The 16,084-nt window shown below is 44.0% G+C and overlaps 2 protein-coding genes across 3 annotated transcripts; both read left to right on the top strand.

Annotated features, from left to right (window-relative positions):
- The first annotated feature begins 745 nt into the window (after positions 1 to 745).
- On the top strand, positions 746 to 5,874 carry HYKK (hydroxylysine kinase). The gene is made up of 6 exons (XM_088172362.1): positions 746 to 1,016; positions 1,129 to 1,208; positions 1,497 to 1,834; positions 2,600 to 2,742; positions 4,597 to 4,777; positions 5,351 to 5,874. The coding sequence occupies exons 3-6, from the start codon at positions 1,504 to 1,506 to the stop codon at positions 5,827 to 5,829; spliced, it is 1,134 nt and encodes a 377-aa protein (XP_088028488.1). The 5' UTR covers positions 746 to 1,016; positions 1,129 to 1,208; positions 1,497 to 1,503; the 3' UTR covers positions 5,830 to 5,874.
- A 617-nt stretch (positions 5,875 to 6,491) lies between these two features.
- PSMA4 (proteasome 20S subunit alpha 4) lies at positions 6,492 to 11,862 on the top strand. 2 transcript variants are annotated; one of them, XM_088172363.1, is made up of 10 exons: positions 6,512 to 6,635; positions 6,842 to 6,919; positions 7,104 to 7,146; positions 7,883 to 8,045; positions 8,249 to 8,298; positions 9,337 to 9,414; positions 9,646 to 9,734; positions 10,594 to 10,724; positions 10,937 to 11,060; positions 11,461 to 11,862. In XM_088172363.1, exons 6-10 carry the CDS (start codon positions 9,341 to 9,343, stop codon positions 11,613 to 11,615), a joined length of 573 nt encoding a protein of 190 aa, XP_088028489.1. In that variant the 5' UTR covers positions 6,512 to 6,635; positions 6,842 to 6,919; positions 7,104 to 7,146; positions 7,883 to 8,045; positions 8,249 to 8,298; positions 9,337 to 9,340; the 3' UTR covers positions 11,616 to 11,862. The 2 variants fall into 2 exon arrangements, with proteins under 2 accessions (XP_014734685.1, XP_088028489.1); XM_014879199.2 differs by lacking the exon at positions 8,249 to 8,298 and having other exon boundaries at positions 6,492 to 6,635.
- The last annotated feature ends 4,222 nt before the right edge of the window (positions 11,863 to 16,084 follow it).

The following is a 16,084-nucleotide window of genomic DNA, read 5'->3' as shown; positions in this document are numbered from 1 at the left end:
TTTTCAATTTTGTGTCCTTAATATTACAAACAATACTGCAATTTTGTGATAAGAGGATTTTTAACTGATTTACTTAAAATCAAGATGCTTTAGGTGGTGCTGTTTGGGCTGGGGGGCAGGCTTGTTGGGGTTTTGGGTGTTTTTCAGCATGTCTTTCCTAAATTCCTTTTTCTTCAGATTCCTAATTCTGTCATAGCAGGACTTCAACTATGGCAGATTACTTTTTTTTCATTAGGAGTTTTCAGAAGATACTTCTATATTAATATTGAGGTTTGTAATTATTTTCATTAAGGGTGAAATTTTTTAGGGCTGGACCCATTGTCACAGTAAAAATTTTCTCAGGGACAGTCTAAAGGGCATCCTGAGCAAGATGCCTCAGGTTTGTTATATATACTTATATGTTGTCTTCAGCCGAAGCATTTGGCAGATTTTGATGTGCTGTGCTGGTTAAAGGGTTTAAACAAAAAACCAAAACGGATATCTTTCCTCCTGCCCGCTGATGGCGCAGGGATTTTAAATGCTCTGCCTTTGTGACAGGAAGTCGCAGCTCTCCTTCCCTCTCGTGCTGTTGAAAAACAAAGCCCGGGGCCCGGGCCAGGCTCGGGGCGGCCGGGCGGCTCTCGGGGCGGGAGCAGCGCCGCGTTCCGCTGGGCTCGGCTGGCCAGGGGCTCGGCTGAGTGGCCAGAGGCTCGGCTGGGCTCGGCTCGCCAGGGGCTGGGCTGGGCTCGCCAGGGGCTGGGCTGGGCTCGGCTCGCCAGGGGCTGGGCTGGGCTCGCCAGGGGCTCGGCTGGGCTCGGCTCGCCAGGGGCTGGGCTGGGCTCGCCAGGGGCTCGGCTGGGCTCGGCTCGCCAGGGGCTGGGCTGGGCTGGCCGGCCCAGGGCAGCTTCTGCCGCTCCTCGGCTCCCCGGGCCGGGCAAAGGTTGGCGCGGCGCCCGCAGAGTCCAAGGGTCGCGCTCGGCTCGGGAGGCTCGAGATTGCTGCAGTTGGGCAGGCGAGGGACGAGCCAGCGTCTGCAGGTTTGTGCTGCCTTCCTGACTGAGCACAGCAATGCGGAAGGCTGTGACCAAATGGGAAGATTTAATCTGCTTTAACGTTCTGATTTACTAAAATACTAACTGCCTTTTGCAGGCACGAATTGAAGATCTCCTGGTCAGGGATTCGGCAGCTCTGTTCCTGAGGGAGTCATTCCTGCCTATCAACAATACCAGGTTAGGCTGCTGCTAGGAATGAGCCAATAAAAGCTCGGTTAATAAGCTCTTCATGTCTGCTGTTCTGAACAGATTGAGTGCATCTCTCCAGCAGTCTTTCTTCAATAACTGGGGCTGCAGCCTAAGTATTTGATAAGCTGTGATGTAAGAAACCCAAGCAGGTACTGGGGGTTGGTTTTGTTTAATGAATGTAGGAAACTCTTCTCTAGTAGCTGAGTGGACTTTGTTGCAGCAATTACTGCTTCTGGTGTGAGAATACAGATCATCCAGCTTTTCTTTTTCTCCTAGAGATACAATGTCTTCTGGCAATGACTGTCAAGCCCAGCCCTTGACCAAACCCGCACTTGGGGAGAGAGAGGCAGCTGAATTGGTTGACAGGGTGTTTGGATTGAAGGTGTCCTGGATCGGGTCACTCCCCAGCTATGATGACCAGAACTTCCACGTGCGTGTCTCAGGCGCAGGCGCTGAGGAGTATGTCCTCAAAATCACCAATTCCGAAGACAGCCAGGAGCCTGACCTCATTGAAGCACAGACCCGGGCCATGATGTTTCTCAGTGCTGAAGGCTTCCCTTCAGCTACTCCTTACCTGACAAAAGATGGTAACATCATGTCTCTGGAGTCGGGAGGTGAGCCACTGGGGGCACCCTCACTGCCCCCCTCTCATCCTTAGCTCGGCACTAGCTTGCTGTATGGCATCCCATGTGTATGCTAAAGGGAAACTCCAGGCTTGTGTTTCAGTAGTAAGGATATGCATCAGGTGACCTATATTCCAGCCATCACTGTCCAAACTTAAACTACCAGAAGCAAAGCAACCCAGAGAGAATAATAATTAACTAGGAAAACGCTTAGGAAAACACTTTAGCTTAAGGAATTGGAGAAAACATTTATCTGACATCTGTGTCCGTGCACAGGAAAAGTTAAAAACGCCTCATTGACTATGTGATGCTTGAAATTATTTGCCTTTAGAGTAGTGTAAAATACAGTTCTAGTCTATCTCTGAAGCCAGAATAAATTGCTTTAATAGTGTCTGGAAGAAAAATTGTGTTGGCATTTAGCTTTTACTATCACTGTAATTTCCATACAACACTTGGGATTCCTGAGACCTGTTCTGCTGCAAAACTTTATGTGGGTGCGTGTGGGCACTGAAGGAACCCTGCTTGGTGCTGAGTTGGGTCCAAGCACCAGGACTAAAAATCCAGCATAGATTTTCGAAGTGTGTTGAAGTTTGTACATCATTATACAACATTCTGGTAAATCAAATCTTTGCATCAAATCTGTTTTATGAGCTACATCTGACAACTTCTACACTGGGATGCACCTTTTTTGCCTCTTGCATTAACTAATACTCAGTAGCACATAGCAGAGTGACTGACTGCATCTCTCCTTGTCAGATACTAGACCTGGGAGCAAGAAGTACATGGTCAGACTGCTGACTTACCTGCCAGGTACACCAGTAGCAAAAATCACTGCCAATGCTCAGCTTCTCTATGAGATTGGGAGGTTCGCTGCCAGCGTGGATAAAGTGCTCTCAGAGGTGAGTTCTCATGCTTCAGCCTCAGACTTCTCTCTTAATCAGTGTCTCCAGCATATGCTCACTGCCTTTCAGTGCTTGCTGCCTGCTTTTCTGACCTGCAAAATGCAAGTTGGTGACTGCAGATGTCAGTTTGACTCATGGCTCTGGTGCCAGCCTCCAAGCTGGCTGCTATGGAAGCCTTTCCCCGAGTCCATGACAAGTGACATGGTACTGGTGACCCTTCTGCAAGGCGTTTTTGTACCACGAATAGGGAGATAAGGAGTTCTTTTCACTTATGCAAAGCTCACTGGTAGTGTTTCAAACCTGGCAAATAAAGGAGAACGAACCCTAGGGTTCCCGAATTAGAAAAATGCCAAGCTCTTTTTAAAGGATTTTTTGTAGCCACAGCTGGCTAATCCATTATCTTTAATTCCTTTTGACTTGCTCTCTTTCTTCTTGTCATTAGCACTGTGAGTATTTCACATAGGTACCCTCCCTACAGTGCCAGCTGTGCCAACAAACAGACCTGTGACACTTCTCATTTGCACCACTTCCATTCAGTCTTAATGCAAAGCAAGATTTGTCTTTACTCTGCAGTTACACTGGATAATAAGGCTTATCAATCAGCCAGTAAGTAAGTCTGATGCATGAAAGGCCTCACATTATTTATTAACCTTTCATTAACCTTTCCTTCTCATGTTCTAGCTACCAGCTTCAGACAGTTTTACTAAGCACATTCTTAAATTACAAGGACATTTTTCAGTTGTGAAAGATAACTTAGTGTTGCCTTCTGACACACTGGTCACACTCTTATACTGTGATTAAAATAAGTTAGTCTCAAAATATGCCTGTGATTGATCCTGCTAAGGAAGAAGTAGTTAATGAGAAGCAATTCTGATGGAAAAGGCTCTTTATTCCCTTAACATATGGATTATCATCCACCAAGGTGGTTTAGGCTTGAACTTGTTCTTTACTTGTTCATGCACCGTCCACTTTTGACTATCATAGTGATCTTGAAGAGCCTTAATTACAAGCATAGATACTATTGGGTTTTTTATTAAAAGGAAGCCAGCTACTCTTGTGGGAAGGTTTTTCTTTTTTTTTTTTTTTATTTTCCCTATGCACTGATCCAATCTGGCCCAGAGGTCACCTTCATAAACATTTGAGGAGTCCAAGATAAGCATGGGGCGTGCAGTGGGAGGGATGCTTTTCCTCTCTGAATGTCACTTTCCAAACCATCCCTTCCCTTTGCTTGTGAGAGAGGGGTTAAAGACCTTGTATGTTTAAAGTAGTGAGGCCTGGATGTACAAAAGCACATTTTCATAAGCATAAAGCCGTGGTCAGCTTGGTCCATAAACTCCTGTGCTCAGGACTTTTCACACACCAGCTGTTCCTAAGGCTTGTCCCCCAGAGGTCCCACATTTAAAAGCACAGAGTGTGCCTGCTCCCAGCACGCTGGCAGGGTTTGTGGCTCTGGTGCTCCCACATCTTTCTGCAGCACCAGCTGTGCAGGCTGAGCTCTGCCAGAGCAGGACTCTGGCCTTGGCAGAGGTTCAAAGTTGCTACTAACATCACCCTATGGACAGTCAACAGCAATTTTACACTACTGAAGTGGCAAATGACTAAAGGTAATCTTTGTACCTAAAACACGGGGGAAAAACATTCAGGCTGTATGTAGATACTAAGATGCTTGCCTTAGTCATTCTTCAGGTTGTTCTTTTACTTGGTACAAAACAACGGTCCAACTCAGGGTGCTTCTCAGTGCGTCTTACTAGAAACCTGTTAAAATTAAAAGGGGTTTTGAATCAAGCCCTTTAATCACAAAATCAACAATTTTTCTTATGCCTATATTATTATGTGCTTTTTCCAAATAAGTTCCAGCATCCAACAGTAAAAAATCTGCATCGAGGTCAGTTCATTTGGAACCTGGCAAATGTTCCTCTTCTGGATCAGTACATTTATGCCTTGGGCCAGAACAAATACCGTGCAGTGGTGGAGCAAGTTATTGAGCAGTTTAAAGACAAAGTAATACCCAAGCTAAGCAGTTTCCGAGCCTGTGAGTATTTTATTCTCATTGTTATTATGTTGAACTGAGACACAGAAATTTCTTACAGGAGTTTGGCTCTGTACAGAAGGGAAACAAAAATGGCAAAAAAGTAAATCTTTTTTCTCTAGCCTAGACATGGACAATTACTGTGCTGAATGTGCACAGCACAGAGTAAGCCAGGAGGAATGTTCTGTCCAGTCAGAGTCAGTTCTTTATCTTCCTGATGAGTTTGCTTCCAGTTAAGTTTATGATTTTCATGCTGTTATATCAACTCCCTAAATATATACAGAGTACAGTACTACCTTTCATAAAGGCCCAAGCAAGTACCTAATCCAATTTTTGGAATTCAGTTGACATTGACATTGATGATATGACAGTTCTATAGTTGGAAACTACTGCTGTGTGTTTGCAAATATGCAGTGTATCTATCACAGGTCACAACAGCCCCAGAATGCTCCATCTTGGCATGCTCCCTCTTGGAAAGGCAGCACTTGGTGCTGCAGGGGACTAGTGGGGCTTTGTAGCTGAGTATTAGTTTGCATCTTCCCATGGCTGTACTGTTTCTATTTCTTCTGTGTTTAGGTATCAATCATGGAGACCTTAATGACCACAACATTCTAGTAGACTCCAGTTCTGCTTCCCTGGAGAATCCCCAGTACAGAGTGTCTGGCATCCTGGACTTTAGCGACATGAGTTATGGGTATTACGTGTTTGAGGTCGCGATAACCATCATGTACATGATGATTGAGAGCCCAGACCCTCTGAGTGTTGGGGGACACGTTCTCGCAGGGTTTGAGAGCGTCCTGCCGCTCACGGCCGAGGAGAGAGGTGCCCTCTTTCTCCTGGTGAGCGGGAGGTTTGCACAGTCCCTCGTCATCGCCGCCCACACGGCTCTGCTGTACCCAGAGAACCGGGAGTACCTCACAATCACAGCCAGAACTGGCTGGAAACACTTACTGACAATGTTCGAGGTGGGCCAGGAGGCTGTGGAGAAGGCGTGGTTTGAGACTGCCCAGGCGTACACACAGCACACGCCTGTGCCGTCGGTGCGCGGCTGCTGAGGGGCCGGGGTGACACCACACATATAAATAAAGCAATGAAGGCGGCGCTGCCTGGGCTGCGTGGGGCTGGGACCAGGCTCGTCTTGGGAGAGAAAACCATTGCTTCCCTCACGGTGGGCACAGGGTGCGCGGCCATTACTGCCCTCACGGAGGGGATGAGGTGTGACCACCACCTGCCATCCACGAAGGATGTGAATGTGGCTGTGTCCATTCCCTGCCCTCAACAGAGGGGACGTGCTGTGTCCATTCCCTGCCCTCACAGAGGGGATGCACTGTGCCCATTCCCTGCCCTCACAGAGGGGATGCACTGTGCCCATTCCCTGCCCTCACACGGCAGGGGACGCGCTGTGCCCATTCCCTGCCCTCACAGAAGGGACGCGCTGTGCCCATTCCCTGCCCTCACAGAGGGGATGCACTGTGCCCATTCCCTGCCCTCACAGAAGGGACGCGCTGTGCCCATTCCCTGCCCTCACAGAAGGGACGCGCTGTGCCCATTCCCTGCCCTCACAGAGGGGATGCACACAGCCCATTCCCTGCCCTCACAGGCGGACAGCGCCGTTTCCCGCCCCTCTGGGCGGAGCGCGGGCACGCGCACATGGCGCTGAGGGCCGCGCGCGCCAGCCCCGCCCCGCAACGACAGGAAAGGGCGCAGGCCCCGCCCCAGGCCGGCCCGCGGCACCGCGCAGGCGCGGCGGCCATTTCCGACGCGGCAGTGAAGGTTCGGGCGCGGCCGCAGCGCCCGGTTCCTGCCCGCCGGCCGGGCCTCGCCGCCCCCCGCCCGGCGCAGCGGTTCCCTGCGGCGCGCCGTGAGTGAGGACGGGCGGCGGGCGGGCGGTGGAGTGCGGGACGCGTCTCTGCGGGGCGCGGGAGGTGGCGCGGCCCGCGTGTTGTGCCGCGCTGAGGATGACTGTGCAGTGCGGGCGCGGCCGCAGCGCCCCCTGGGGCCGTGCCGGGGCGCGCTCGGTGCCCGTTCCCGGGATTCCCGGTTCACGTGCCCTGTGCTGTCTTGCAGGCCCGGTGCCGGTTCCCGTGCCCTGTCCCCTCCTGCCGGCTCGCTGCCCGCTGCCCGCGGCGCGTCCCTGGCACCATGGTGAGTGACCCGCCTTTCCCGGAGCCTTACCGAGCCGCGGGTCCTGCCGAGTCACGGCCCGGGCGGGGGTGGCGGGCGGCGGGCACCGGTGACTAGCCCGAGGGCACCGAGTGGTTGGCTCTGTTATACAGGGGCTTTAGGTGACAAGAGACTGGTTATACTTACTGAGCTATTCCTTTTACAGTCTCGAAGATATGACTCCAGAACTACCATATTTTCTCCGGAAGGTATTTTTTAACCCAACACTATCAAGTAAACTCTGACTGTTTTATCTGTCTTATCAAAACTGTCAAAACACTTGCACAGAGGGTGGTTGTTAGTAGTATGATTCTATCTGAATATGAATTACAAAAATTTACCCACACCCAGTTCTGTAGGGATAGCAAGGGTCCAAAGTGGGCACTTTCAAATTCATTCTAATTGAAGCAATAATGAGACTGAGTCTCATTAGTGAGTAATATTACTCGCCATGCCTTTGAAATAACTATTTATCTCTTGTTTGAGTATGGTTAGATTTTTGTCACTATCCCCTGAGAATGGATAATATCCTGCTGGTACGGTCACGCCTCTCCTTGTTATTCTTGCACATGCTGAAACAAGTATGTACAAAACACGTTTTCTTACTTCTTAGATGAGCTGAACCCAAGAAATCCGGTATAAAATATTTTCTTTGTTTACTGAAAATTCGTCAGCTTATTCTACTGAAGCAGAGAGTTCTTTAAATTTTTTTATTTTCTTTTTTTTTAATAGAAGGCTTTTTTTTCCCCAGTGGCCATGTCCAGTATTACCTCTTTTTCTTTCTCTGAATCCTTCCTCCTTTTCAGCCAATTAATTTACAATTGACTGCTAAGAGACTGAAAGAGTAGATGGGACAATGAGCACTTGTCAGAACTTTAGGTCACCTTGTGTGGCTGGTCTTGTTCAGTGTCATTTGTTGACGGTGGGAATTCCATGGTTGCGCAGGTCGCCTGTACCAGGTGGAATACGCCATGGAGGCCATTGGCCATGCGGGCACCTGCCTGGGAATTCTCGCAAACGATGGAGTTCTGCTGGCAGCGGAGCGGCGCAACATTCACAAGCTCCTGGATGAAGTGTTCTTCTCAGAGAAAATATACAAACTTAATGAGTAAGTTGAAATGGTGATTAAACGTTCAATGATGTTATTAACAACAAAGTGCCGATTAGCACATAACCTGGTCTTACTTTATTTGAAGTGTTAATCTTTTTGTTTGGTGTTTCAGACAAGTACAACTATTCTGTCATTGTTCACTTTAGTAGTTCCCTTTCTGAAGTAGAAGTATTGCTGGTTTGTTTTTTTTTTATCTCTAGGAGAATTTTCTAGGTGGAATAGCCTGTTTGTTGGTACTACGCCATACAAGGTAATGGTATTGTAGCAGTTCAGAAAACTGGGAAATCTCAGTTTTACAAAATACCGTGGGGGGGCAGAATAAAGAATGTACACAAAATTACCATGCTATTTCAGCTCCCCTTCCACATCTCTGTTTTTCTTTGGTGGCTTGAAAAGTACAAGATAACTGGGTAAAACATGCCTTAGGCTTCTTTGCCATAGCTGCAGCAGAGATGAAATGTCTTTCTATTACCATTTTCATTCTAGCTCCTGGAAGTTAAATTTGTGATGTCAGAGCAAAGAGTTTTATGGATTTTGCTTTCTTGTTGCAAGGGAGGTAGAGCTTCATCCTTGACAGAAGCTGCACGTGAGCACAAATAGTTTTCCATGCTATCTGCCTCCCATTCCGTGTTGATCTTGAAAGCACTTGGAATGGTAGGAGGTACTGGATTTTCAAGGAGGCAATGTAACAGCATGCTGGAATAGTCACCTAGAACAGCCCTTCCATCTTCTGGAAAATTCCTAATTTCACAAATCCTTTTTGCGTACCAAAAGATTTATAGCATATCAGATTGAGCTAAAGAGATACTAAATTAAGATCCAATGAAACAATCAAGGATTGAAGTGCTTGTTTTTCTTAGGGGCCTATCAAGAACATAAAGTTTCAGTCACACAGATGCCACGTGTCAGCCTGTCACCTCTGTGTGGCTCCTTCAGTGTGGGGTGTGCTGTGCCAGGCAGCCTCCTGAGAGGCACTTGTATGTATGTGCTTAATGGCTCTGGTAAAACCATTCAGAACTTAATCATCCTTGGCATGACTGTCTTCTCAGAGCTAGGTGTATAACTAACATGCTGACTTCTGCTGTCCACCTTTACTCTCAGCAGATGGTTACTGATGTTTTTGGTGCACCCTAAAGGCAGGAGCTGATGAACCCATTTTGTACGGCAGCTGTGTGGTTTTGATCAGAAAAGCCTGACAGCAGGTGCTCTGCTTGAACCCCAGTATGAAGATGTGAGTGTTGGCCGGAGATTGACAGGAATTCAGCTCATTTGTATGCTTTTCTTGCAGGGATATGGCGTGCAGCGTTGCAGGAATAACTTCAGATGCTAATGTTCTAACCAATGAGCTGAGACTGATTGCACAGAGGTAGGTGTGCTGACAGCTAACATGGTTTTACTCGCCTGTGCTGTCAAACTCGGCTCTCTTTGTGCATTAGATCAGAATGAACATGCATTTAGTAGATCAGAAGTAGGTTGAAATAGAACAGCTAGATCACAGAGGCTCTAACTTGGGAACTTGTTTCCTCTTAAATGTTGTGCAGGGTATGGTCAGCAAAGCAAGCTTTGAGAACTGTTTTTTTTTCCTCTTTGATATTAGGTATTTGTTACAGTATCAAGAGCCCATTCCTTGTGAACAACTTGTGACAGCATTGTGTGATATCAAGCAGGCTTATACACAGTTTGGAGGTAATGGAATTGGATGAATCGTTGTGTTACTAAATGTCTCAAGAACAATTCTCTTACATAATATGAAGGATTTAAGTCTGTGGACAGTTCTACTGAATTCTCTTAAAAAGTTATACTTAGGAAAAAAATAGCCTAATTTAAGAGGAGAATGGGTAGTCATGGTTACTGTTTTTTGCTGCTGAGGCTTCTACTTTTTATGGCTTGGGAAACTGATGGCTGAGATGCTGGCCCATTGCATAGAATCCTTTGAGTGCTCTTGCATTTAATAAATGCCTTCAAAAGACCAGCAGAGAATTGTTTAGGCAGCCTCTCAACATTTTGGGCCCACCCAGCACATTGGCACAATGAATCAAAACCAAGGCTGTATGTAGGGGTATCAACAGTCTAACACTTGAAAAAATAAATGTTTATGTGGCTCAGGCAACATATTGGAAAATGATATTGTAAGTAGTGTTCCTTAGTATGTAAATCAATAATTCTGTTGTTTTATGTGTATGTAGTGGGAGAGAATTACTTTTTAAACTACCTGTCTTTTGGCACTGCTAAGTTAAATGCTTTAACAGCTCAGCTACATACTTGAAATACTAAAATTTGATTTAAAGTCCTGAGATGATAAATTACAATTTGTGGAGACACAAATGAACTGCATTAAGGTTAAATGGAATAAACCTCTGCAGCCTCCCACCCCGTGACTTAGAAGGAAATGCTGGCGTGCTTATCTCAGCAACAGAAGTGCAGAACTGTCTGTTAAATCCTACTTCACAGGAATACATTGAAAAACGAAATCAAAGAAAATAATTGTCACTCATGACCAATCTTGTTACTAAATTTAGATTGCTAATAGACTTCTTTTCAACAGGAAAACGTCCTTTTGGTGTTTCATTGCTCTATATTGGCTGGGATAAGCATTATGGATTTCAGCTGTATCAAAGTGATCCTAGTGGAAATTACGGAGGGTGGAAAGCCACATGCATTGGGAATAACAGCGCTGTAAGTTCTGGGTTTTTTCTTCTCAAAAAGACAAGTTAAGTGTAAACTGTACTGTATTAATTAAGTGGAGTTGTTGATTATTAGTGCAGGAGAGATTCACAGGTAACTGTAGAAACGCTGCTGTTAACTCATGTGTTGGTATCATCTGGCAAAACCCCAACCAAGTGGTTGATTGCCCAAAGACACCATTTTAATTTCTGTGGAATTTACAGGCAGCTGTGTCAATGCTGAAGCAAGACTACAAAGAAGGGGAGATGACCTTAAAGACTGCCCTGGCATTGGCTATTAAGGTTCTAAACAAAACCATGGATGTCAGCAAGCTCTCTGCTGAGAAAGGTGAGTATTGGCTGACACGGGACAGCACCCTCTGCTTAGACCAAGGGAGCAGTGAGGGCACGTGTTCCAGATGTGGCTCACTGCAGCGTTAGTTGTCACCAAGCAATGTTTTCAGAAGATGCAGCAGTTGTCAGCCTTAGCCTGAGGGGCATCCAGATAGCTCAGTGCAGGCTGATCCCTGCCCTGAGGAGAGGCTGCAGTTCAGTTTGGGGATTGAGGTGCCTGGTGCGGGAGCAGAGCCCTGAGAGGAGCTCCCCTGCTGCTGTGCTCTGCTGCAGGAGGGGACTGCGTGGCACAGGGAGCACTGCAGCCTCCTGCCTCACCCTCACTTGTCATCTCACACCTTGCCCTGCTGATGATTGCTGTGCCTAAACACTGCTGTCTGTTCCATGTGTTTCAGTTGAAATTGCAACACTGACAAGAGAGAACGGAAAGACAGTAATAAGGGTTCTGAAGCAAAAGGAGGTGGAACAATTGATAAAACAACATGAGGAGGAGGAAGCAAAAGCTGAACGTGAAAAGAAGGAGAAAGAACAAAAAGAGAAGGATAAATAGAATATGAAATCAAGTGTTCTCTAGATAATAAAGGACCTGCTTCAGCAAAAGATAATCTGGATTTCTGTGCTGTAGAAGCCTACAGCTATGCCATGGAGGACCCAGAAGTACTTTTGATGAACCAGGTTCTTAGTCATCATTTAGATAATTAGTTTACTGCTCCTTACATTGACCAATAATTGCTTTAATTCTTGAACACTCTTTCTTTCATCTACTTTTTATTATGGAATAAAATTTAAGAAGAATAGTGATGGGTGTCTTTATTTCCTCAGTAATGCCTGGATATGCACCATCTTGAGGAATTTAATTGCTTTAAACCATTAAAACAAGGTATATGCTAGTTGGTAAAGAGCAAATATGGTGTTAGAATTGTTAGAATTTTGTGTGTATGTGTGGGTTTTCCTTTTAAGGTAGTGAAAAGAGCTCCTAAGTTTGAAAAGTCATTTCACAGATACAGAATTAAAGTGTGCTGGCATGCCAAGTTTTAGTTTTGGCCTATTTTGTTCTATAGCAGGCTCTGTCAAACTGATGGTCTTGCAAGCAGTAGTGTTTTAAAAATGCCCTGTAGAGCAAATGTGTTCAGTTTATCATAGCCTTCACAAGTGCATGTGTTTTCTAAGGAATTAATCATACAACACTAGTTATAAGTCACACAAACTAGAAAGACATTTTAAAAAGGCCACGTGAAAATGCTTTATCTTGTCAAAGTACAAATAGGTAAGTAAAATAGTGCATGATTTTTAGGCCATGTTGACTATTTCACATTTTATCCTGAAAGGAAATTGAGGTGCTTTATGGTTAGTTCAGTGTTGCTGCTACTTTCCCAGTGAATTTGGTTCCTTTCTCTGACACACTGGTCAAGAAATCATAACTGTGCACGAATTAGGAATCATAGTCATTTTTGTCCAGCTTGTCCCTATACGGAATGCAAAAAAAGCATGATTGTCAGATTAGCAAAAATCTCTACTTCTGGAAAAAAAAGTGATCTGGAATAAACAAAAGAACTGAGTATAAGTTACTGAAGATTACTGTACACCCATTCAGATATGGAAAGTGAAGTGGAAAGCCTGAGTGACATGCTTAAAAGTGAGGCCTTGCTGAATTTCAAACCATAGCAGTGGTGATCCAGCCCCCTTGTGCCCACCCTGGACTGGATTGATCTTGTAGGTTGGTTTGGTTTTCTTACCCCAAAGGATATCTGATGTGTACAGATTTAATATGACCATTTAAAGAAACAGAGTGACTCCATACGGTGTTTTGCTGGTTTTAATCCATCGCAGACATTTTTGACTAAAATGTACTTTGTCAACATGGCCAGAAATGACCCTTCCTCTCAACTAAACCCATTTTTGAGCTCACTGCTGTAAGAGTCGCTGTTGAGGAGAGAGGGAAGGAATCTGACTCAAGATGTCTGTGCTGCAGCTTGTGCAGCTGTCCTGCACTCACTCTGGCAGTCTCTGCACACAGGGGGGAGGCTGTGGGTTCTCTGCAGGACCTGCCTTGTCATTCTCTAAGGCTTGATGCAGACCAGTTGCTTTAGTCTTTAGCACTGAACTTGGATAGCATTTTGTTAATGCTCAAATTTTATAGCTAATGGAAGTTCAAGTGACTTTTATTTACACCTTGTTCAACAGTAGGTCTTCCAAATGACAACATAGGAGTGGTATTTCATGTAACAAGTCCTGAATAGTTGCAGACAACATCCAATGGGTAATATTTAATCTCCCATTATAAAGGATTGTATAAATACCTCAAGCTCCATTTTATGTAGAAATTCAGTGCTCAATCTTTCTATTTTTTGATACCATGAATGCAATATATCAGCATCTTTTGCAGATTTCTGGATCACTGATGATGGTTATACAAGTACTTGGAATATGCTCTAAAAGCAGCAATGCCAAAATGGAGTTTTTTCTCACTTCTCAAAGATTACTTGCAACAATATGTGATAGATTCCAGCAATGCTTTCTGTCTTCTAGAAAACTTAGAGCATCTGAGCTTGTGTTCATCAATGTATATAGTTCATAAAGGCAGTTTGTTTAGTGTAATAGTGTAAGTATTACCAGATAGCTTAGAATAGAGACTGACTAAAATATTTTTCTTAGAAGCATCTTTTTCTAAAAAAATGGGGATAACTCATATATGCATATCTTGGTTTAAAGGATTACCAATACCATTTCCTTGCCAAACGTGGCATCATTTGCTGGTAAAGGAGAACTTTTTAGATACTGTAATAATAAAAAATTGGAATGACTAATAAACGTATTGCAATGTTGTGATAAGTTTTAAAAGATCTATTTATTTAAAGGTTTTGTTTGCACAAAGTGGAAGAAGTATTGTCTAATACTTCATGAGTATAATCTTTGAGCAGTAATTAGCAATTAGATGTAAAAAACTGTCATCTCTCCGGAGTGCCATTAATACCTGATTGTGAGCTGAGCCTCAGCACTGCCTTGGAACAGGCAAGTAACTCTAGCTGGCAGTCATGTCCAAGATGTACAGCCGAGTTCTCCTAACCAAAATTTCGTTTGTGATTCTTTTCTGCATTGAGCCCAAGGCAGTAAGCAGATGCTGGAGATCTTTCATGATTAGAATCTTCCTGAGCCACCTGGACACTAATGCAAGTTTTTTACCTGTTCTTCCTAGAAATAAGAGCAGTGCATTTGACTGCATTGGCCTATTGTGTTGATTCTGGCTTTGTGTGTTTAAAAAAAAAAAAAAAAAAAAAAAAAATCACCACCAACTGTGCCTTTCCTGGGAGTGGTTTGGGGATAAGTCGTAAGAACAGAAAAATGATTCTGGCGATACATTTGAGGTATCTTTGCTAATCAAAATGATCTTCCTGTTCTTTGTATGTTTTTTTTTTTTTGTGTACGTAGTGTTTACGTAGAGTTTACAGTGTATTACATAAGTATTTAAAATATTTAGCTATTGCTGTGGATTTAATGTTATTTTAAAACAAGAACTTCATGTGGTGCTGTGGAAGGTGACAGATTTTTCAAATTAGGTAAAAGTACTTAAAGTTGTTTGCATAATATGATGTTTGTAAGCTTAAAAAACTGGATAGCTTATATCTCACTTGAGTGCATGATAGAACTTGTTAGGGCAAATATGCAAATATTCACAAATAGATTGTCCTAAGAAATTGTAACGTGGTTTGTTATTCTAAGTAGTTTAAGAGATAATGAAACTACCGCTTCTCCAATAATTACCTGTGTCGTCTCTTGCATCTGTCAGTGTTTAAAAGTAGTTAGCTTGTTTTCTAGGTGCTGTATTCTGTTCAAATAAAGTCAAATTAACTTCCAAGACTGCTTCTTATATGACCTCCTTTAGGTATGCTTCCCTCTTCATCCAGGTATTTTACTTGTCAGTAAGAAAAGCACCCAAATTAAGAGACAAGAAAAGACTCCTGATGTTACATTTGACAGCTGCTTCTGGTTTCTTATGTATTTCCAAGGTAATTATTTATTCTTTCTGCTCATAACCTTAAAATTAGGAAAAAGTACTTCTCCACTGTGTTGTGAAAATGCATATAATGACTGAAAGGTGTTCAGTGGTTTCAGAGGCCTCAGGATTGTGTGTGATACATAGATAACACGGTTAGGCATACAAGACATGGAAGTCCAAGAAGCTGGTGCACTCAAATGCTTCATACATGAGAGAAATTGTGTAGTTTCAGACTGGAGGAGATTCTAAGACTTATTTAAATGTCTTTCATTTTCTTTAAAGTGTATTTTCCACTGCAGTTCTGCAGTAAAAATTATTATAATTTTAAGCTTTAATTGCGGTTATTTCTACTGCAATATAAAAACCCACTGAAGTTAGTGGATCTGAGAGTACCCTTCAATGGCTTTAATCTGGAGAAAATTCAGCTTCACAAAGTTTTTAGAATATTTCTCATTTTACAAATAGAACTGAGCAGCTGGCTATTTTTATCCGGGTTTAATTTGGCATTTGGCTTTCCAGTTAAACTACTCTTCAGTGCACAGCAAAAGCTGCCATCAGCCAATTTATGGCAGATTCTCAGAGCGTGCTTTAGCAGAGACCTTCAGATGTCACCTCCTGCTGACAGGGGTCCTCTGAAAGACAGCAGTACTCATGCAATTGTTTAGGCTTTCACTTCATGGTAAATATTAAACTTGACACGCTGCTGATACTATTATCATTCTGCTCCAAGTTCAAAAAAAAGCAGCTACTTATTTATAACTACTGTTTTCTAAAGCAGTAATAATACAACGTAATTAACATGTGCCAGATGATGCTACATAAAATATTTAGCAAAACGTTAGGCATGTAACCCAGACGGTTTAATCCTTTTATATCCTACAGCATCTGTTTTGCCTCGTTAGGACCCAGCTGCACACAAATCCACAGTTATGTAATAAAACCAGTTTCCCATGTCCTGCACGTTCTAGTGGCAGCTATGTTCAATATTGGGAGCGACACATTATGGCTCTAAAATGCATCTA

This window comes from Sturnus vulgaris, chromosome 13 (genome assembly GCF_052056855.1).
Source record: "Sturnus vulgaris isolate bStuVul1 chromosome 13, bStuVul1.hap1, whole genome shotgun sequence".
NCBI classification, from domain to species: Eukaryota; Metazoa; Chordata; class Aves; order Passeriformes; family Sturnidae; genus Sturnus; species Sturnus vulgaris.
This window is presented reverse-complemented; position numbering and strand designations above follow the sequence as displayed.

Bases quoted from the DNA above. Each gene is read 5' to 3' on its own strand.
- HYKK (XM_088172362.1), top strand. From the start codon at position 1,504: ATGTCTTCTGGCAATGACTGTCAAGCCCAGCCCTTGACCAAACCCGCA. The intron at 2,743-4,596 runs GTGAGTTCTCAT...TTTCCAAATAAG, and splicing joins TGGATAAAGTGCTCTCAGAG to TTCCAGCATCCAACAGTAAA. The intron at 4,778-5,350 runs GTGAGTATTTTA...TTCTGTGTTTAG, and splicing joins GCTAAGCAGTTTCCGAGCCT to GTATCAATCATGGAGACCTT.
- PSMA4 (XM_014879199.2), top strand. The intron at 8,046-9,336 runs GTAAGTTGAAAT...CTTTTCTTGCAG, and splicing joins AAAATATACAAACTTAATGA to GGATATGGCGTGCAGCGTTG. The intron at 10,725-10,936 runs GTAAGTTCTGGG...TGGAATTTACAG, and splicing joins GCATTGGGAATAACAGCGCT to GCAGCTGTGTCAATGCTGAA.